Source organism: Scomber scombrus, chromosome 16 (genome assembly GCF_963691925.1).
Source record: "Scomber scombrus chromosome 16, fScoSco1.1, whole genome shotgun sequence".
In the NCBI taxonomy this organism is placed as follows: domain Eukaryota; kingdom Metazoa; phylum Chordata; class Actinopteri; order Scombriformes; family Scombridae; genus Scomber; species Scomber scombrus.
This window is the reverse complement of record NC_084985.1, coordinates 9,306,785-9,329,179: the sequence shown is the minus strand read 5'-3', so window position 1 is coordinate 9,329,179 and position 22,395 is coordinate 9,306,785. Positions and strand designations below refer to the sequence as shown.

Genomic DNA, 22,395 nt, shown 5'->3' with positions numbered 1-22,395 from the left:
TAACCACTTTAATACAGTCATCAGCATGTTAGCATTGTCATTGTGAGCATGTTAGGATGTTGATGTTAGCTTTTAGCTCAAAGCACAGACTAACAGCTGCTAGCGTGGTTGGAGCGCCAGTCTGACACAGGATCCGCTCAGCGTAAAGGGATTTGACGCTTTGGCCTTCCTTTCACACACGTACACACATATCATGCTTAGGACACATTTTCTTTGTGCACCCCAAGGGGCCACTCAACAATTCAGGGGCCCCCCACTATATATGCATGCAGGGCTCCACCAGCAGGGGGCCCGGGGGAAGCTGCTGCTGTGGCACATCTGCAGCCCCTGCATGATGTACCTGGGAGAACAGAAGAGAGGCAGTGGTGCGACCCCCCAGTGCCCCAATATGCCACACACACACACACACACACACACACACACACACACACACACACACCCTCCCCTGCACACAGTCCTTCACTTTATTTAACCAGGATGAGATACTCACAGCAATTACTGCTTTCCAGGGACTGCACACATACATGCGTCGCCTGCTCAGACACTCTCAAACACTCCTACCTGCCGTATCTCCCCTTTTTTCTCTCCTCCCATCTCATTACCCTCCTGTGCACCCCCCACCCCTCCAATCCCTTCATCTCCTTCTCTGTAACCTAACCCCCCCCCTCTCCCATCCTCACCCGCTCTCCCCTATTCTCTCCCTCTATCTGACACTCAGCGGGGCCGCTCTCCATCTCTCTCTGTGCCTCCAGGCAAACATATGCTGCTCTTCCCGTCAGATTCCGGTGTGTTTGAGAGAGGAGGGATTGTTTAATGTTTATTAATCACCTGTCTGTGGTGGAGAGAGGAGACAGTGATAGAGCCACACACACCGTCTCACCCTCTCTCTCTCTCTCTCTCTCTCTAGTAGTCTACATGAGCTTACAGTCTCCCTCTCTCTCTCTGTCTGACACACACGTCTAAACTTGGCCTGGTTATTCTCAGTCACAGCTGTATGTAAGTGTGCTCATTGACTGTACCAACCCCTGATATAACATTAATGGACTTTTTAAGTGTATTTCAGGGGTTAATTGTGTATCAAATGACCGAGGTGATCCTAAAAACCCACCTGATGGCTCATTGTTGAACATACAAAAACATATTTAACTAGTTAAAGCATTTCAATTTGATATAATTACATCTCGAGGGAGCCCATAATTTGGAAAATGATCTGTTTACCTTGATCGCTGTTTGGTTCATGATTCAGATGGGACACATTAACCCTATAAATCAAGTTATATTGAAAATGAGTAGTGCAATATTCATCTTACTTTAAGATAATTCAATTTAGGGCTGAAACTATCAATTATTGTCACTATCAATTAATTCTTAATTAATTGATTAATTAATTGGTCTTTAAAATGTCCGAAAATTGTGAAAAATGCAACATAATATGTCCCCGACCAACAATCAACAATTATAGAAGTAAAAAAACTGGAATATATTCACAATTAAGAAGCTGGAACCATTTTCTCTTTTAAAAAAATATTTAAAATGATTAATCGCATATCAAAACAGTTGCAGATTAATTTTCTGTCATCTGTTGATTGATTAATTGATTAATCACTGAAGCTCTAATTAATTTAAATAAAAATGTATAAAATATTATACAAATATCAGAAATTCAATTCAGAATTCTTCAATGATTTAGACACGTTTGATAACCACATTTCAAGAGATTAATTAATAAAGATTTGATATGCAGACCAAACTTTTTTTTTTATTGAATTAAGCTTTCATTTGAGTAACTAACAAGTTTGATGCAGCCAACATTAAAACAGGAAATACATCGTTGTATTATCTTCTATTAAGGCACAAAATTAGCACCAGTCACCTGCCAAATGTTGGTAAAATATGCAAATATTCACTCAACAGCCAAAAAACCCAAACTGGCCATTTATTTAACCAGCAGACAAAAAAGTTGCACCCTGTCTTCTCTTCTTTTGCTTTTCTTAGTCAAGTTATTCCTGGATTATTCCCATTCCTTTTTTACCCTGCAGTTAAGTGTTTGTAAGAGGAAAAGGAGTTGAAGTGCTAAACGTCTGTCACTGGCAGCAGATTTGAATCTAATAAGTAAATGATTTTCCTTTTCTTCAACCTACCTATCTAAACTGTAACATTTCCAAAATGAGAAGGGAGAGCAATGAAGAAGCCCAACGGGGGTTTCTCAACTTTTTAGTTGACCATAAAGAGCAAGGAGGTCAACAGTAAAAAAGAAAAAGAAAAAATTTGGTAAAAATTCAGTCAGTATTTTAGCGTGAAAATTCATCGTTGACCCTGTGAATGGACGTTTAAGAATATTATCTTTCAACCACATGTCATGGTTATCATCACTGAGTTTTATCAGTTATCATGACGGTTGTTCATTATCATCACGTGACCCAAGTACAGAGTTTCAATTACATGATAATAAATGGTCATATATTTCAAATTTACCATAAATAAGTCACAAAAATCACAACTGAGCAAATTCAATCCAGTGATGAAGACCATAAAATGTGGTTGACTAAAGATTATTAAGTAAGGTACACAAAGATAAATAAAATTATCTTCATCCCAATAATCTGCAACTTGTTCCCTTTCTCAAAATCCAGAGGCCTTTTGTTTTTAGGCTGGGAACGTCGACACAAAATATCTCACTTTGGTTCATATTTCAGCCTTCAGAGGCTGGAGTTGGGGGTGAGTGAGGGTTACAGCCAAAATCTATTTAAATTCATTAGGTGTTGTGTGTTGGTTGGTGGACAGACGGTGGAAAAAATGAACACTATTTAAAAAAAATAATAATAATCTTTCCTGAAGCTAAGCTGGATTTGTTTCTGACAAACCTGCACAGACTGAATCACAATCACAAAATAACCCGACTCACTAAATGCCAACTTTGTGCAGGCTGTTTATTCATTTACTGGCACAGTGTGAGAGGGGTGGATTCAACATTTTTTGACCATATTTTGTGACTTTTAATTACATTGCCATTATCTTCATGGTTTCATGTCAATCTGCGATAGCTTGTTAAAAAATGCTCAAAAACTGATATGATGCAAACATTTAAACCCTGATTATCTAATCTTCTGTTTCTCTGTATCTTGGTCATTCAGGGACATGGAACAACATCCTGCTGGATGAATATGTGCATGCGTGTTTTATTACACGTGTACAAGCATGAGCAAGTGTACATTACCCACACGCACACTCGCTGAATACAAGTGCAAAAGTACACAGCCAGAAGGCTGTTCTCTTTCTATGTGCAGATGAGTAGACTAGAGAGCAATGAGAAAGCACCACAGGGACAAAGAGCTTGTATCTCAACTGTGTGTCACTTTTTATTGGAACAGAAAGAGCAAGGAGGTCAAAACAGTACAAAAAAAAAAAAAAGGAACGAGGGTGTGAGGGTTGGTAGTTGGTAGCGAAGCATTGAGCGGTCACTTGGCGCCGAGGGTGAGCTTCTCCAGGTCATGGATGCCCTCCTTGTCAATCACCCGGACGGTGAAGGAGGTGAGGTTCAGGATGAAGCGCTTGCTCAGCTGCAGGAGAAACAAAATGAAAACGGGAGGAAACAGAAAGTTTAGTTAAAGCGCAAGAATGAATGTGAAATTAAATAAAGTAGGAGTGATGGTAAACAGAACAGCAGTGTGTTTTTAAGGCTAATAAAATAAATACATGAGTTGAAATGAAATGTCTTTGTTTAGACTCTTAACAGTAAACTGAAAATACTGATGGCTGCCTTTTCAGAGTGAAGTTACTATTTGACAGGCTGAGTAACTGAACAAACACTTAAATTTGATGAGTGCCATTCTTACTCATACTTAAATACAGGAGTTAAACGACTTCCTGACTCACCTCCTGAACGCACTTCTTCAGCAGATCCACCGCCTCGTCTCGTGTCAGATCTAAAACAAAGGGAAGAAAAAAATAAAAATGTTGGATTGAGAGAAAAAAGGAGTTGTTGAATTTTTGTCTTAAACTGAGGACTTTTTTTTTTCTTTTAGAGGAATTGAGTGGATATTTTAGAGTCTTAATATCGTGATAAAAAAAGGTTAAAACGAGTTAATTGTGAAAATATAGGAGCTAATTTGGGATATATTTTACAGTGTAGACTACAAACTGCTGTCTTGTTTCTTCTGTTATTATTTGACATATGAGCGATGAGTCTGTACATTCTATAACCACAGCTGGTCTGTCTGTGAATCAGCTCCACACTCTACAGACTTCATCACATCATCTTCTTTATTTCTTTCTCTCTCCGTCTCTCGTCTCTCTCCAGTCGGTCTCGCAGGAACAATAAAACAGCGAGAACATGCACGAGGCGTTTCTGAGCGCTGACCTGGTTTGTAGTAGCGGTCAAGAATGGAGAGAGTGAGGAAGGCTCCGTAGCCGTGGGCAGCGAAGGGGGCCTTGGCCAGGGAAGACAGGTAGTCCATGTAGTAGAGACCCGGGCCGTCTGTGTCATCGTAGCCCGCCAGCAACAGGTTCACGTGATACGGCGTCTGGAGAGAGGAGAGGGAGGGGCGGGAGTGAGAGAAGGAGGGGGGAGGAGGAGGAGGAGGGAACGAAGAATTAACAAGCGTTCTTACCAGGTGTTAGCCTGGGACCCAAACCAATTAAATTTAATGTTAAAGTCACGACTAAATTTGAATAAGCATGTTTTTTAGCACCTGGAAAAAGACCTATAAACTATTTCTAATTCTTACGAATAAATGTTGACATGAAAACACATTAAACAAATCAAACTACAACAGCTGTACAAGTTTTTCTACCTAAAAACGCTTGAAGGTGCAACTAACGATTATTTTCTTTATCGTTTAATCTCATTTATTTGATTAATTGTTCATCTATAAAATGTCAAAAAATAGAGAAAGATGCCGTTATAATTTTGTTTTTTCAGATTAACAATCCAGATTACCAACAATCAGTAGGCGTACAACAAGAAACAAATTCTAATCATCACATTTGAGAAGCTGCAACCAGCAAATATTTGTCTAACGAATATATCAGCAGACTCTTGCTACACAGTTTGAGTATTGAGTATGAAAACTGTCAATTATTAGCTACGGCTGAAGCTGGAGGCTCATAATGGCCAGTCACACTATTTAAAGACCCTTTACATTATTTCTGGCTGTTTGAGATGAAATTTAACAATAGTGAGAGAAATGTGGTAAAATCTTTCATCATCCAAATCGGTGATCTCAGACTGCTCTCTGACGTCTTCACCAACAGCCAGTTTGGAGCTTTGGCAACAGAGAAAAAATAAGGACCAGTGCTCACAATGTAAGTGCTTCTACCCAAAACCCAAAACTACAAACCAACCAATCACAACGTGGCATGAAAGGATGCCTGAACACCTGGGCCGACCTGACATTTTTGTAGCAGGTTTTAAATAACCTGACGCACCAGATGGTTTGTTACAAAGAACCATCTGAGAAGTCATTTGTGGAAACTGTATTTAAAAAAGACACGTGGCAGGTGATTGGATGAAGCATCTGTCCATCATCATCATCTGTCTCCACCCTACCTGGTGAAGCAGCTTGGTTAGCAACGCTGACAGGAGCGTGTAACCTGAAGCCTGACAAGATGAAGCATGATCTTGTGATGTTATGATCTTGCAAGGTGATATTTTGAATAAAGTTTAGGAAAGAAAAAAACAAAACACACACATGCAGACTGAAAACGACAGAGGTGGGACAGCGAAAAAAAAGAGTAGGTATTCTGCCCTATATTTAGGGAGCATTTAATGTATATCTGATCCTTTTTCTGAATTAAAAGTTAAATATACATTAATTCAGCGGTGTCAATACGAACATCAAGAAACGTGTCGCTCTCTGTTGGTCATCGTGTATTCTCGTCCCTATCAACGTTTCACATGATGGAGACGTCTCACAACTTAAAAAGTACAACATCTCGCTCTTAAGTTATTCCAAATAAATTGCTCCTAATTATCGACTTTGAATTTTTTTGCAATTTAGCAGCGACATGCCGAACATTAACGCGACATGAACAGTGGTGAGAAACCCGAGAGGTGGAGAGAGAGAGAGGTATAGGGAGAAAGGGAGAAAAAAGAGAGAGAGAGGTATAGGGAGAAAGGGAGAAAAAAGAGAGAGAGAGAGAGGTATAGGGAGAAAGGGAGAAAAAAGAGAGAGAGAGAGAGGTATAGGGAGAAAGGGAGAAAAAAGAGAGAGAGAGGTAGAGAGTGAAAGAGAGACAGAGAGAGAGAGTGGTAGAGAGTGAGAGAGAAAGAAAGATAGATGGAGAAGTAGAAAAAGAGGTAGAGAAAGAGAGTAAGAGAGGGAGAAAGAGAGAGAAGTAGAGAGAGAGAAAGAAAGAGATGGGTAGAGAGTGAGAGAGACAGAAAGAAAGTTAGAAAGAGGTAGAGAGAGAGAGAGGTATAAAGAGAGAGAGAGACAGAGAGGGGTAGAGAGAGGTATAAAGAGATAGACAGAGAGAGAGAGAAGGAAAGAGATAGAGAGACAGCGAGAGGGGTAGAGAAAGACAGAGGGAAAGAGAGAGAGAGACAGTGAGAGGGGTAGAGAAAGACAGAGGGAAAGAGAGAGAGAGACAGTGAGAGGGGTAGAGAGAGACTGAGGGAAAGAGAGAGAGAGACAGTGAGAGGGGTAGAGAGAGACAGAGGGAAAGAGAGAGAGAGAGAGAGAGAGATGGCTGAAGAGGAAAGGTGAAAGGGCGTCACAGGACAGAGGAAGAGGTGGGGGAATCAGGGTGTCACTGGCAGTGTGACATCTGCTGGGAGTCAGCACCCCTGTTGCTCCCTCCATTGCACCCTCCCTCCCTCCCTGCTTCATCCCCTCTTTCGCTCCCTCCCTCCTTTCTCCTCTCCCCTCTCTCTTTCTCTCTCTCTCCGCCGCCTTCACCCTGTGCCCTGGAGTAGCGCCAGGGCTCATTAAAAACTTCTAAAGTCGTTTCTCTTGCCCCTTCCTCCCTCCTTCCTCCCCCTCTTCTCCTCCTCCCCTCCCATCTTTTTAAATTACATCTTTTACGCTTCCAGCCTCTTCTCCCTTCTCTTCCTCCAAAACACTAATTTTCTCTCTCTTCGTTGTTGCGAGCCACTATTCCTCATTTCTTTAAAAAAAAAAAAAAAAATCCCTTTAAAGCGAGACAATTTTGGGAGAAGAGGAGGGGGGGAGAAAGAGGAGGAGGAAGAGGGGATTTCAAAACAACTTATGGCCTAAATTCTTAACAGAGGTAGAAGCAGTGCAGTGTTTTTTTTTTTTTTTTTTTAGTAGCGCAGAAACAAGAAAAATAAAATTGTAATATTTCGTCTTGCAGCGAGGTAAAAATGTGATTCGGGGAGCGAGCTGCACACCTGCCCTCTCATTTCAATTTATTTCTCAGCCGACCTGCTTATTTCTGTGACTTGTGTGTTAGCGCCATGTTTGCCACGAGGGGAATGATGATCGTTATGCTCCCTGTGGAGTGGGATTTAGTGAGTGAGTGAGTGTGTGTGTGTTAACGACGGTTGTGTACAGCAGGCGTGAATCTCAGGATGAATATCTTAGTGTGTGTGTGTTTACGTGTGTGTGCTTTAACTCCTCCGTGAACCTGCGAACGCCCCAGTGGCATCACCCCCACCCACCAGACACCTGTCTCACTGGTTACAATGAAACAATAATACGGACTTGGCATCAAAATAACCTTCCCTTCCTTTTGCCTTTCCCCATGTCACCTCAGAGGGAAGCAGGCACCTTGTTAACCCAGCCACCTGAACTCACACCAGGCTTTCACGTGCAAACAATACGCATCATATGTTTCGATTCCCCCCGTTGTGACTTCTCTCACCGGCAGCCAAACAACGGGACAACAAATGCTTCACGCAGGTATCGACGACCCTGCAGTTTGGTTTGATGGGGGTTGATATTTTCTTGCTGAGAGTTTGATACCACTCTTGTGTCTGTACGGTGAATATATATGAAGCTAGAGCCGGTTAGCTTAGCTTAGCACAATGACTGGAAACAGGGGGAAATAGTTAAGAAATAAGAAGTCTGAATAAATGAGTTCCCTGTGAGACATTTCAGCTGGAACGCCCCACTGAAGCCGGATTCTTGACTAAGAAGGTCTGAAGAACATCCAACAGCCAACCTCGACCTCAAAATCTAAGATAGCTGCCCGCGCATCAACAGTGTGAAAGTTGTAGTATTAATATCCTGTTTATTTAAACCTAAACTAAAACTCTTGTTTCTTATTCGTGTCTCATTAAATCAGTCCTACACACATCACTGTCCGACTTCTATCAGTGGATGTGTTGCTACGGTGATTGTATGACAAAATACAGCGAAGTGGTGTTGCTATCAATGGCTACAACTGGTCTACTGACCTCTTGAACTGGAATAATGAGGTAAATTGAACACAAAATTAGTCCGACAAGACCACGTCGTCTTGTTTTTACAGTTTGATTTTCTACAAATTAAACAAATGAGATATAACATGATAATTAGAGAGATTTAAAGTTTGTTTTAGGTGTTTTTTAGACAGGGCCAGGCTAGCTGCTTATTAATGTTTTCAGTCTCTATGCTAAGCTAAGCAATCTCCTGCTGTAGCTTGTCTTTAAAGTAAAGACACGAGATTGGAATCATTTTATTTCAATCATTTAACGAACGAGCACATTTTACCAAAAAACATTAAACGAATCTTTAAGTTATTGCCGTTGTCGACTTCTAAGCCGAAGAACAGCTTTAGTTGTGACAAAAATGAAGGTCACGCCGCTAAGAATCCACCAAACGCTCATCCCCAAACCCTCTTCTTCCACGTTCCAGCACTACCACCCTCCCTCCCTCTTTTCCTTTCCTTCCTCCCCCCTTCTCTTTTTTGCACCCTGCCCCGGGGCATGTTCTCTTTATTGGCATTTCTCCTCAATCTGCTGTATTAATTGTTCATCTGTGCAGGAGCCGGGGAGCTGCGTGCAATATGGCGCCAGTGATCATTTGTGCCCATTGTGTGCCCCGCGCTTAAAAAATATCTCACAGAGCTGCATGTGGGGTGGGGTAGGGGCGGAGGGGGGGCAGCTGCAGGTCACAAGCTCACAGAGGGTATAACTGTTGCTGCGGCCCTATAGAAAACTAAGAAAAAAAAGGAAAAATGTTAGTTCTTTGACTTACAGCGGTGCAGAAATCTACACATATACAAAAAAACTGATGACTGTGAGGCTCTTTTTTTTTTTTGAAGAATCAAATGTGATATTTTTAAACTCTCTCTGCCTCCCTGGAGTTTTCTTTGCTGTATCAATTTAACCTCACCACGCTTTCAGCCTTTCACATTTACTTTAACTTTTAACACACGTTTGTGCCTGCCAATTCGATATCTATCAATTTAAAAATAATCAATACAAATTAAAGTGCATGAGGCTGAAAATAAAGCAAACAGAAGCAGACACCGTGTTGTTTTTTTTATGCCCTTAAAACTTTGAACATTTGCTCTGCTCTGTGGTGAATTTTACGTATATCATTACTGATATGCATGCAGACGAGTCGAGGCCTCAGGTGATTATGCTTACCGCTCATCTCCCTCTCTCTCTCTTCTTTGTCTCCTCTCTCTCTCTCTCTCCCTGCTCTCTCTAAAGCTTGAGTGAAAGCAGTACTCCAGAGGTTAGCGCGGGGGCCCAGTTGTTTTTCTGGACGGCGGGCGGGCTCGTAAAGCACACGGTCGGATTCGGCTAACTACACCTCCCGGAGGTCCGCAGCCACTGGAGTATGATATCTTTCAGACTAAAGGACTCATCTGTAATTTATCCTGCAGGAATAATAAGGCCTTTAGAATTAACAATATACCACTGATTAATTTATCAGCCAGTGGTTTTTAACCTAGGGGTCTGGAAATGCCGGTGGGATCACGTGACAATATTGTCGTGGGGAGGGTAGAGGGAGGCTCAGAAGATGATATTAGGGCGGTGGAAAAAGATTTGAGATACAAACGCAGATCATTATTTTTGATAAATCCTGCCTCTCCATGCCTGCTCTAAACTTTCATCTGCAATGATTTAATCAGATTAATTAAAATAAAACTCCCGACATATGCGGCCAGCTCCCCAGACAAGAAGTGAACATGCTTTTTGGACTACAGGCGTTTTTTCAGCTGAATCTACTGTATATTAAATTTGTTTGTGATCTCTGATTCCAGCCTGTCGTGTCAAAGTTCATCTACGCTGAACATGTTGCTAAAGTTTTATGAAGTTATTGGACCAGAGCAGGACAAAACACTGATTTAGCTAAGATTATTTACAGAAATATTAGTTATTTTAATATTTAACATTAGAGCTGAAACAATCCAATAAATCGATTAGTCGCCTGACAGAAAATGTATCAGTAAAATAGAAAGTGGCAAATACTATGTGGTTTGAGCCTCTTGTGTTAATATTTGCTGCTTTTTTGCTGAGTCATTTTAAATTGAATCTTATTCAAGGTTTTGGGCATTTTGACGGTCAAAGGAGTTTGAAGGCGTCACTTTATGCTCTCAGGATCTGTGAGATATAGTTTTAACAACTTGTGATATTTAAAAAGACCAAAAAATAAATCGTTTAATCAAAAAAAGTTGATAGACAATAAATAAAAGCCCACTTGTCCTATTTAGTGGCAAATACTATGTGGTTTGAGCCTCTTGTGTTAATATTTGCTGCTTTTTTGCTGAGTCATTTTAAATTGAATCTTATTCAAGGTTTTGGGCATTTTGACAGTCAAAGGAGTTTGAAGGCGTCACTTTATGCTCTCAGGATCTGTGAGATATAGTTTTAACAACTTGTGATATTTAAAAAGACCAAAAAATAAATCGTTTAATCAAAAAAAGTTGATAGACAATAAATAAAAGCCCACTTGTCCTATTTAGTGAATTACAAGAAATGATCAAGTTGTTGACAGAACATGAAGAAGTTACAGTAAAATCTGTTTTTGGTTGAATCAACGTCTCCTTAAATAATCAGGATTATTATTTAAGTTGTGTAGAGTTGTAATTATTAGTTGATTAATCGATTGACAAAAAGTAAAACTGGAAACAACTTGGTTTATTGGTGTTTAGTTTAACTGATTAGTAGTTTAGGTCGTTTTTTAAAGTAAAAATGCCAAAAAATGTGCTTATTTCAGCTGACTTGCTGCTTTTTTTTGTTTCTCATCACTATCAGTTGAATATTTTGGGGGATTCGAACCATTGGTGGCACATAAGCAATCTGAAGATGTTTCTTGAAGGGCATTTTGCATTTTGTGACACTGTATAGACTAAACGATTCATTGAGAACGCAATAAGCAAATAAACTGATAAAGAAAATGATTAGCCTTAAAGTTGTAGTTGAGTAACCGTACTAACAGGTTTCAGTCAAAGTGTGTCACTGTCGATATTAAGACGCTTCAAGACTTCACCGGGTGATCTCGTTCCCTGCGTTTCATCGTCAAAACACACAAAACACACATTACATATTCTACTTATACTTAACGTGTTCTGGAGGGAAAAAACACCATTAAAAAAACACCTGTTTATACAGCATAATTTGCAAATGTCCGTGTGCTCTGGAGGTTGGTGAATGTGAGGAGAGCATAGCTGGAGGAAGGTGTGGGATGCAGAGAGGAGAGAAAAACTGCTACAGCTTCAGTTTTCTGAAGCACTCCTGAGAACGCAGCGTTAGTGAATCCTGCGCTCTTAAAAAAAAAAAAACCCGAATTCATGACCGTGAGGCACAAAAATAAAGATGCGCTCGCCCGCTTATGGCAAAGACATGAATATAAATGTTATCCTCCACAACGTGCACAACCTTGACTGAATATAACAATCCTGAACCTATAGGTCCCTCTGTGTGCATGTATATATGTTGACTCCTACTCGTTCTCACACTCCGGTCTGTGCCGTGTTGTCTACTGGGCCCGGTTGGTCCCCCCCGGGACCCCCGCCGCCACCACCACCACCACCACTTCTCCTCCTCCTCCTCCTGCTGCTGCTCTACCCCTATCCCCGGTTCGACGTGTCCCACATTCCCTCCTCTGCCACACTAATTGTTTTTTGTAATTATTTTCACCCTTCTGCTATTGTGACAGGCGGCGGCTGCACTACTCTTAACGAATTAGTGCGAGAGACGTACAGCCGGCTTGGACTGAGCGTGTCACGTCTAACAAAACACGTAATAAAAAACATTGTGTGCGTTGAACACTAAACTGCAAGTTAAAACATGTGTGGGGCTGATCCACAGAAAATGAATCAACTATTTTGGACAATTTAGAGTTCAAAGTAATTTACCCGAGCGAAAATGCCAAACAGCCCCAGGTTCAAGCTTTTCAAATGTGAATGCGCTGCTTTTCTTTGTCTTATGTAAAAATATTTCAGTCTTGGACTGTTAGCGAGACAGAAGCAGACTATAATGGCCGTTTTTCTAATTAAAAACCATATAAAAACTGAAAAAACAACATTTGAGAAGCTGGAACAAGAGGGTATTTGCCATGTTTTGCTTGATTAAACAACTGTAATAATTAAAAGATGATCCAAATAAATAATTTCCTGTCCTACGTCTGATTGATTGATTAATTGATCCTTGCTCCAGTTCTTACTTCATGTATGTGAAGTTCTTTAACATTGAGCACTGTGCTACATTTTGGTAAATGAACATAGTGTTAAAAAAAGGCTCCCTAAACCAAGACGTGTAAACTGTAATATTTTAGCTTTTTCTTTACAGCTCAAAAATGAACATTTTCATAACCCAACCAGTCGACATGAATGTCCAGAGGCGACACAATGTTTTTATAAAAAAAAAACTCCATGAAGAGTTATTTATTTCACAGACTGAGTGAGTTCTTGGTATATGAACACAACTTAATCCAGCTCTTGTTTGTGTGTCATTCTCTGTGAAAGTATAGTTTTTCTTCTGTAGGGGTCTCAGGTCTCTGTGAGGCCTCAAGGACACCCATCATCATTTTTAAAAAAAGAGAAAAATGGCACTGCACGTCGCCAGCATACATAAACAAGCTCACTGACTAACACGCAGAGGGATAAAAACACCTGGTTGTTGTTGTGCATGTCCCAGCTCATGTGTATACTATGGGGGGGCGGGGGGGGGAATACTGCAAATTAACTCAATTTTTGGGGGATTTTGAAGGTCAAAAGCATCCCGTTTTTGATAATATACCCAGATGAGCTGTGCAGTCTGGGGTGGAGGAGGAGGAGGAGGAGGGCCGTGTGTTACAGGCTCAGGTGTTGTCATCGAGTCTCAGAGGGAGAAAACCTCACCGTCACAACAAGCTGACAAATGTACCTCGCTCTGTCAAAATGCATCGACCGGTTGAGCTTCGATGTCTCAAGCTGATAACAACACAAACACGGGTATAATTGCGAGTGAGACTTAATTCCCACCTGAACTTTAAAGCGATAGCTACTCTACTATAAATGTCTCGGTTATGTCAACTCATCCAAATGAGTAAACCTACCAACATTTACAGTAAGTCATATTTGAAATGAAAAGAAATGAGACTCAAAATGCTACAAGACAATGTAATTAGTTAAATAATAAAAATAATAATAATGGGTATTTTTACTGTAAGGCTGGGCGATATAGGCAGTATCAAATATCACGATACTTTTCGACCAAATACCGTGATATCGATATTTTGACAATATTGAAGGGATGACTTTTGGTTTTCACACAGATTTTTGATAAATAATCAGTAATGTGGATATAATGACTAAGTGGATAAAGGGAGGTGATAAAACAATCTGTTAAACTGTTAATCTGTGCAGCCTTTTAAAAGCAGGAAAAGAGCAACACTTATTCTATATCACGATATTATGATATTTAAAAAGACGATACCTATGAAATATCACGGTACCGATATAATATCGATTTATTGCCCAGCCCTAGTTCGCTCATGACTCAAAAGCTAAGTACGTGTGATTTGAAGGTGACTCTTGGTATATAGGATTAATTAGCTATTGATTTGTTAAGAAGATACTGGAAATGATTTAAAGTATGTTTTAGCACACAGGTAGAACTTCACTCTGATGTTGAACACATGACGGCACAGAAACGTAGCAGATGGTGCACCTCTACACGTTAAATTAACATTTGTTGTTGTAGCTTGTGTAAATCTGTTCGCTGCGTTCTCTCTGAATAACTTATTTATTTTCACATGCGACAAACAAAATGTGTTTCATTATTTTGCAGTTTGCCTTTAATTTGTTTTGGTTAAAAGTGACTATAATAGAAATTGGCCTCAATTACATTTCGTTACGTTAACTATGTTAAAATACACCGGCTCCCCTCCCAAGATATCAAGATTTTAACATGCAAAAACAGTGATTTGTGGCGATTATCGTGTGAATACTAACAGACTGAATACTATAGAGTTTCTTTCATGCACATTAACTCAACTATATTTATATTTTGGGGCTTTACTGGAATATATTTGCAGGATTTTCAGTTCAAAAAACTTAATGATCTCTTACTGGCCCTTTATGCAGCCTCTCAGTTCGGCCTCTGTCTGCAGTAATAAGATTTCACTTCTTTTTCTTACTCAAAAATGGAAACTTCTTAAATACTTCTGTGCATGTTGGATCCCAAACCTGACCTGAAATATGCGAGTGGGCAATGTGAACAAACCGTGGAACAACTTTAGTAACAAAGGCAACATAACAGGTGGCTGTTTATAATCTGAGATTAGTTAGATGGGACGTAGAGGTAACATTACAAATGAAGAGTTCAGAGCAGGCTGAAGCTCTGGGTTTTAACTTCTGGGGAGCTTCTTTTTTTTTTAAATACTTTTTTTGCAAATTTGCTTGTTTTGACACAGACATCCAACAGTAAGAAGATAACAGAAATCACAAAAAACATGATATACCTCCTTTTATAATAAACATAATGCTATAACTCCATTGGATATTGGCAGTAAAGACTCATAAAATAACCTCATGGCTGATCCACATAAAGACAACATCGCTTTATGTTACAGTGTGGAGCGTTCAGGTTCAGACAACAACTCAGACTATTATTTTGGTTATGATTATAGTCACACTGTTCACTAAAACAGACCACATTTTCTCAGGGCATGAGAAAACACTTCTCAAAAATAAAAGTTACTATTGTTGCTTTATGGGAAGCTGATGGCTCTTTAAAACACTGATAGTTAAAAAAAAAAACAGCATTCTCATAGAGGTCAGTCCAACGGGAATGATCATTTCAAACAAGAACTTCAAATAAATAAAAAGACACATTTTTGATGGATGGCATGTAATGCATGTAAATAAAGCTTCCTACTCTTTGTTATGTGGCCTTTTTATGTTCCATTAATGCATGCATGTAAAGGAAACATTTATTTGATACTGAGAACAAAAATTCTCACAAACTGAGACAGTTTAGTCTCAATAGTGAGAGTGAACATAAAAAATGAACCCATTTCTGCATACACGGGCCCTGAGGATCAGAAGTGTACTGTCAAAAGACAACACGACTCTCCACTGATAAAACAAGTCTTTTAACATTTCAGCTGTTATATTCAAAACTTCCTCTGACTGTATCAGGAGTAGAGCTGCAGCCACTGGTCAATTGGCAGATAATTAAACAGCAACTATTATCATAATAGATCAACTGTTTCATGTATCTTTCAAGCAAAAATGTCATAATTTTTTTGTTCTGGCTTCTCAAATGTGAAGATTTTCTTTCTTTCTTTCTATCTTTGTCAACTGATTTTTTTTGTGTTTGGACTCTTAAATGGACAACACATGTTTTGTTAGCCTCTGGAAAACTGGGATGAGCAGTTTTTTAAAGTATTTTGTGGACTAAATAAATAATTGAGAAAATACTTTGCACTTTAATTGATAATGAAAATAATATATAGTCTAACCCTTGTACCTAGCAGTTACTACTATGTAAATCAAATTTGCAAAATCACAACAGCCTCCATTATCCTTCATTGTTTCCACAAAGCTGGTCTGTCACTCATTGAGGAGAAACTCCAGGATATTTTTCTCAGTAAAACTTTTAAAAACAGCTACAGGCTCCTGTGGTTTTAACTGAGTAGTCCCAAAAATAAAGTTTGAGGCTGCTTTCCACATCAATAATAAATCCTAATGTTGGATTAATATTTGGGGTGTATTAAAATATTTACCCTGCTCCGAAGGTAGTCTGCAAGATTCTTTCGTGTGAAGTTTGCTGCTGCTGCTGGACTGAGTTCATAGCCTAGAAAGAAAAGAGATGATAAATGGCATCAAAAACAAAGGTATGGGAGGTTGTGCTACAATAGCAGGTTTCATTTTCCTCACAATGACATCACTGTCAATGACTCTAGCTGAGCATCTGGCATTTCTCATCAGACCCATGTAATCAAGATTTCCTGAAAAAAGACTGTTTTACTCACTTAAATTAAATATATTAAAAACATATATAACATGTACATATTCCTCAAAAAGGGACTGTGAAGTAAAGAACAGGTTCACAGTTTTTTTTCAAGTCTGTCTTAAAATAACAGTCAGGTGCCAATATGAACATCAAAAGAGGTTTTCCTGACTGTCGTCATTCCTCCTGTTCATACTAGCTATTAATAGATGCCTGCCCTTCAAATGTGCTTTCAAAGTAAGTAATGGGGCAGAATCCAAAATGTGTCCAAACAGTTTATTTGTGCAAACTCTGAAACTCATATAATGCTTCAGCAGTCTCAATCACTGTCTTTTTTAGCATCTAATTCCCTCTTTGTGCTTCCCTGTTGAGCTGTGGTTTAAGTATAGTAACAAAAAGAGGGATTTTGGTAACAACAAGGCTTAAGTTGAAAGATATCTACTTGATCTGACTATTTTGGATGGCTGATTCATATTAGCTTCAGATAAACTGTAATGTACATTTTGACAGCAAGAAAAACATGGTTCAAAGTTAATTAATTGTTCCAAGGCAGACTTGTAAAGTTGCGAAACCCATCCTTTAAACTGGGAGACCTGAGAAAAGAAGAAGGAGAGTTGTAACACAAAAAGCATCATCTTTTGACCTTACCATTCCTCATTTTATAGAGTTGGACATTCTTCTGGATGTACTCTGCAAACTGAACTGTGTCTCCTGCTTCTCCAACACACAGCATCAGGATCTTCTCACTGAGTTTGAACATCTTGTCATAGTCTGAAAGAGACAAGAGCATTTCTTCATTGAATTGAATTGTCATTGCATTGAGGTCAATACAACGAAATTTAAAACAGCTCCATCCTCGGTCATCACTCACACACACATCTCACACTTAAATAAAAGAAAAATAAATAAAATATATACACATATACATACATACACACATAAAAACTCATGCATATATGATGTATAATGGGGTGGTGGAGGTGGGGACAGCTTCATTAGAGAACTTAAAGTTGGCAAATGTTTCAAGAGTGAGTAATGACTTTCACTTTCGATTAAACCTACTTGTTTTAACGTTGCTAGGTTTTAAATGACTTCAAGCAATGTGGCATAAATATAAAATAAATAACTCAAAGCTTTTACACGCACAGTTATCGATTAAAGTGAAGAATAAACATCCAAAATCTGGAATAAAATTAAAGTCTGTTAGCTGCGTTTAGCTTTGTTAGCTCAACTCAGATTGAGTAAATACACTGTGAGCAAAGTAGCAAAGTGAAGTTAATATGCTTAAATATACAGTTAAGATAGTACTATTTATAAAACGCTGGCTTAAAATTAAAGATAGGCTTTAAAACTTTAGTGTGAAGATGAAACCGGCATGCTAGCAGGAGTAGCTACGCGGCTAAAGCTAAGCTAACGCGTTGTCATACCGTGCTTCATCTGAATGATGCTGCTCGCTGCAACGTTATCGGCCGCGACCAGGACGAAATCCGGCCCCTGGATCCCGATTAAATACTCCATTTTATACGAGCAGGTGAGTGTGACCTGAGATAAATATATAGAAAATCACAGGGATGCCTTGTTTAGTTAGCTCTGGGATGATACAGATTACACAGCAAAAGTTATAATACAGGCGGCGCAGAGCTCTGACATCACCGGAATCTGCGTCTTCACCGGAAACACGTCATTAACGCGACTAAAGGCGGGCGATTTGAGCGGACTGCTGCTGCTACCGTGTTATGACACCACTGCTCAGATAAACAAGCAGAAATCGGTTATTTTCCAGGTTTTTAACGTCGTTATGAGGGAAGGGACGCCTCGGAGCATAATGTCGGAGTCTAATAATAGTGTTACAGGCTCGCAGAGGAGACGGTCACCGAGGCTGACCTCTTCTCCTTCTTTTTTAAACGATAACAAAATGGCGACGTTGCCAGCAGTTACCGTGGCCGTCAAACGTTCAATCACGGTGAGGAAAATAGCCCCCAGAAAGACCACAGCACCGTCGGAGCATAACAAGGAGAACACACCGAGGATATCAGAGGGGAGCCAGCAGCAAGGGAAGCTTAAGGTTTCCACCCCAGGTCCTGCTCCAGAGAATGGGCGCTCCTCATCGGGTAAGAGGAAGAAGAAGGCCGTGATGCCTTCACCGATCCTCCCTCCTTCATCTCCTCCTCCTCCACCGGCTGAAAATGCATCAGACTCGGCGTGGACTCAGAAGGTGCGTCGGTCCTACAGCAGGCTCAGCGATAAGTCCCTCAACTCCCCCAACTCCAGAGAGACTATGTTCGGCTTTGAGACGCTGCAGACCCCCGAGATTGGCCCCAGAATCCGCTCATCCAAGGAAGCCTCTGCTGTCTCCCTGTCAGGTCTGAACTCATTCATGTCTCTGCTGGAGGGGGCGGCGGCGGATGACTGCGGCGGGTCAGCTGCACCCGAGGTGGACACTGACATCCCTGGAGTGGTCGTGGTGAAGGAGAAGAGGAGGAGGAAGAAGGTGCAGCAGATAAACAGCACAGAGCTGGAGGAGCTGGCTGCAAAGATGAACGCAGAGTTTGAGGAGGCTGAGGAGTTTGAGCTGATGGTGGAGTAAATACTGAGATGTACTAAAAAGACTTTTTACATGGCTTAGTGATGTGTTGGTAAATTTTCATGCTATGATTATCATTGGTAAAATATCACCATATATATTATCATGATAATCATCAGCTGTTTACTGAAGTGGTACCATTAGTGCCAAAATATAGTTTGATCACTTCACCTGGTATTGTATTCACTGCACAGTAGAGCTGGGCAATATATCAATATTACATCAATATCGTGATATGCGACATGTGTTGTGTTTTCCTGGTTTTAAAGGCTGAATTACAGTAAAGTGATGTAATTTTCTGAACTTTTCTAGATGTTCCACTATTTGCCTTTACCATTTACTGATAATTATTTATGAGAAATCTAATGTGTAAAAATGTTTGTAATGGCACCATTAGTCATCCCTACAATATCAAAATGTTTGGTCAAAAAAATTGATATTTGATTTTGTCTCTGTCGCCCAGCTCTACTGCACAGTGGTCTTTATCATCACATCAACATCACACCCATTCATAATATTATTAGTTATGACATTGATCGATTCATTTCTGGATTAGATTCATTTCTGGCAAGTGTTATCATTATTTACTGAACATGATTTTTTACTTATCACCATAGCCTTGACAGCTCCTCCACATCACTAACAAACCCCAGCAGGAGCCTGATTCTTCACGCTGTGGTTATTCTGCCTCTCTTTAGCCAGTAGAAAGTTCCTTTCCTGTGGCTGAGCAAAATGAAACTGCTAATGAGTCCACAATAAACAATGATAATCACAGTAATGGAAATGTTTGGCGGTATTGATACCATGGGGATCTTTAACCGTGGTGTATATGGTTAAAATGGTATACCGACACATCTCGACTTGTGGCATGTTGCTTTTTGTCCATGACATGCTGTAAAAAAGGCTTCAAGATGTTGGATGGCTGACGCCTTTTCTTGAAAGACTCATGGCCACCAATGTTGTAAATCTGTTTTTATGTATGAATTGGTCCTGAAATTAGCCCCTTCTCACCGATTGGACAGGTGCTCAACATTGGTTGTAGTGACTGATTTATTGTTTCTGGGTGTTTTTGTTCCTCTTTCATTCAAGATGACAACACTTCAAATGTGTGCTCTATACTCAACACATTAAAGTTTTTTTTGTATATTTCCAGTTTTATATGTTTTGTAAATTGTGATTCTTTGAAATTTCACGTGTGGTTGTTTGTTTAAATGCTTTTAATGTTGTTAAACTCATCATGTGATGATGTAAAGGTGATGATGTAAAGGTGTATTATGGTCACATGAGGATATTGTCTTGATTTTTGAATGAGCAGTAGTTAGATGAGTTAAGATTCAAAGCATTACTTTTTTATTTTGGCTATTACTAAAACAATTCTACGAATTGGTGTTTTTTTTATAATCAGATGACTTCTATTTAGTCATTAAAGTTTTGACTTTGAATCACAAAACAGCCTTTTGCAAGTTTGTTTTTTGAAATCAGCCGCAACCATTTTATCTGTTGAGTCATAAACTACTTGATTGAGCTCATAATGCAGAGGGAAAGTATGTGACATTTAAATATTGGTTGTAAATATGTACAGAAGCTGTATTTTGTTTATTGCCAGTACATTTTGAAGCATTATTTGCAGGGTTGGTACAATCTGAGAGCAAAAAAGGGACACATATCTATCCTTTCTGCACTGAATTAGTATTTTCTTTCACTCAATGCATGATTATATTTTAATCATAAGAAAAATTAAAGATGTGAGCACCAAATATGACATCTGGAATCAGATTACAACCATTCAATAATGTGTTTACATCCACATTTAAGTCACAAAAGTTCAGAATAAGACTCTAAGATGGCACCTATCGATTTTGTTTATGGACTGTCATCCTTAAACTATTCAAATATTAAATATTTATCTTTGCTTGTCTGCATATGTGAATAAATACTCAACTATTACAACAACAAAATTACAACCAACTTGCAGTCCACTTCATATTTATCCTATATTCTGCCAAAACCGCACAACAGTGCTTGTTTTGGATCAGATTTTATGATATCGCTAATCATCAACAGTTAAATTGATGAATATTTTAAAGGAGCTGCAACTAATGATTATTTTCATTATTGATTGAGGCCAATTTTTTCCCCTTGATTAATCGATTTTCCCCTGGAAAATGGCAGGAAATGGTCATTATTCCTCAGACTGGAATATCATGTCTTAATGTGTCTTTTTTTGTTTGACCAACAGGCCAACCCCCCCCCCCCCCCCCCAAAAAAAAAGAAATCAAAATTCACAATCATGTTTGACAAAGAAAAGCATCACATCTGAGAAGCTGAAACAAGCCAATATCTTGACATTTTTCATTTAAAAATGACATGATTATTTTGATTATCGAAACAGTTGCCCATTAATTCTCCATCTAATGACTAATCAATGAATCAACTAATCATTGCAGCTTTAAACTAAACACAGTTAAAATATTTTAGGAGAGTCTCCAGTAGTAGTAAATCTTGCACCAGTTCAGAAACAGAACCATTAAACGTCTCCTCAGCTGTTCAGTTGAGATGGGGTTGTTTTTTTTTTGGGGGGGGGGGGGGGGGGGGGGGTGATGATGAACACTTTAACTCACGCAGGGACTAATGAGATGTTAACTAAGCATGTTGAATAACACGCTCCTCTCTGCAGCAGTGGTCTCCGGTGATTATGTAGAGGCAGACTGAAACGAGTGAGTGGGCGATCCGTCTCGACTTAATGAGAACGGTGGACAGGTAAAACATTTTCCTCTGGAGTCTCTTAAAGGTGCAAGTAAGTGAAGATGTTGCATAATTTTGCACTAACGAGGGATGTTATCAAACGCCATGACAGCTTCTTTAAACCACCGAGCAGCTTTGCTTCTAGATAGTCTGAATCCTTCTTTTTTATACTTTCAATTATGAAGAGTTTTAATCAATTTGCAGCTGTTTTATGCAGAGCTGTTTTTTAAATGCTGAGAACCAACAATACATTCAACATTATCATTTATCAAACACATTTCTGGTTCAAAACCTGTTGAGATTGCTGCCAACAGGATCATTTTGCAACTCTGGATGTTTTAGTTGATTCATTGTTTCATAAAACAAATATTGTCACACTTCCAACATCACAGAGACAACATGCAGACACTTTTGTCCACAGCAACTTAACGTTTTCAGGAGTAAATCAGAGGTTTAATGTCTCACTTAGAGGCACTTTGACCTGAAGGAGAAACCAGGGATCAAACGACCAACCTGCTCGATGTCCCAAGATACTGCTGCTCAGGAAAAGTGTTTCTTGGCTGAAACTGCAACTGAAGACGGAACTTTATTAATAACTTATATTAAGGCATGTTTATTTTCTTTCACCCCCATATTGAGCATTTCTAAGCAGTATATCAACAGTTAAACAGTCAAACACATTATGATGCACTATTATATCATTTTACATGTAAATAAAAAGCACATTTTT

The 22,395-nt window shown here is 39.4% G+C and overlaps 2 protein-coding genes across 2 annotated transcripts; one reads left to right on the top strand and one right to left on the bottom strand.

Annotated features, from left to right (window-relative positions):
• Positions 1-3,340: 3,340 nt before the first annotated feature.
• On the bottom strand, positions 3,341-17,978 carry psmb2 (proteasome 20S subunit beta 2). The gene is made up of 6 exons (XM_062435881.1): positions 17,764-17,978; positions 16,985-17,107; positions 16,110-16,180; positions 4,361-4,523; positions 3,877-3,926; positions 3,341-3,560 (listed from the first exon to the last, which is right to left on the bottom strand). The coding sequence occupies exons 1-6, from the start codon at positions 17,852-17,854 to the stop codon at positions 3,459-3,461; spliced, it is 600 nt and encodes a 199-aa protein (XP_062291865.1). The 5' UTR covers positions 17,855-17,978; the 3' UTR covers positions 3,341-3,458.
• Positions 17,979-18,134: 156 nt separating this feature from the next.
• Positions 18,135-19,778, top strand: cdca5 (cell division cycle associated 5). The gene has a single exon (XM_062435968.1). The coding sequence runs from the start codon at positions 18,135-18,137 to the stop codon at positions 18,921-18,923; it is 789 nt and encodes a 262-aa protein (XP_062291952.1). The 3' UTR covers positions 18,924-19,778.
• The last annotated feature ends 2,617 nt before the right edge of the window (positions 19,779-22,395 follow it).

What these genes read in the sequence shown, in the direction of transcription:
- psmb2 (XM_062435881.1), bottom strand. Translation starts at nt 17,854, where the DNA reads ATGGAGTATTTAATCGGGATCCAGGGGCCGGATTTCGTCCTGGTCGCG. An exon ending in CATCATTCAGATGAAGCACG is followed by an intron (nt 17,108 to 17,763) that starts GTATGACAACGC and finishes TGTCTCTTTCAG; the next exon opens with ACTATGACAAGATGTTCAAA. An exon ending in TGACCGCTACTACAAACCAG is followed by an intron (nt 3,927 to 4,360) that starts GTCAGCGCTCAG and finishes CCTTTGTTTTAG; the next exon opens with ATCTGACACGAGACGAGGCG.
- cdca5 (XM_062435968.1), top strand. Translation starts at nt 18,135, where the DNA reads ATGAGGGAAGGGACGCCTCGGAGCATAATGTCGGAGTCTAATAATAGT.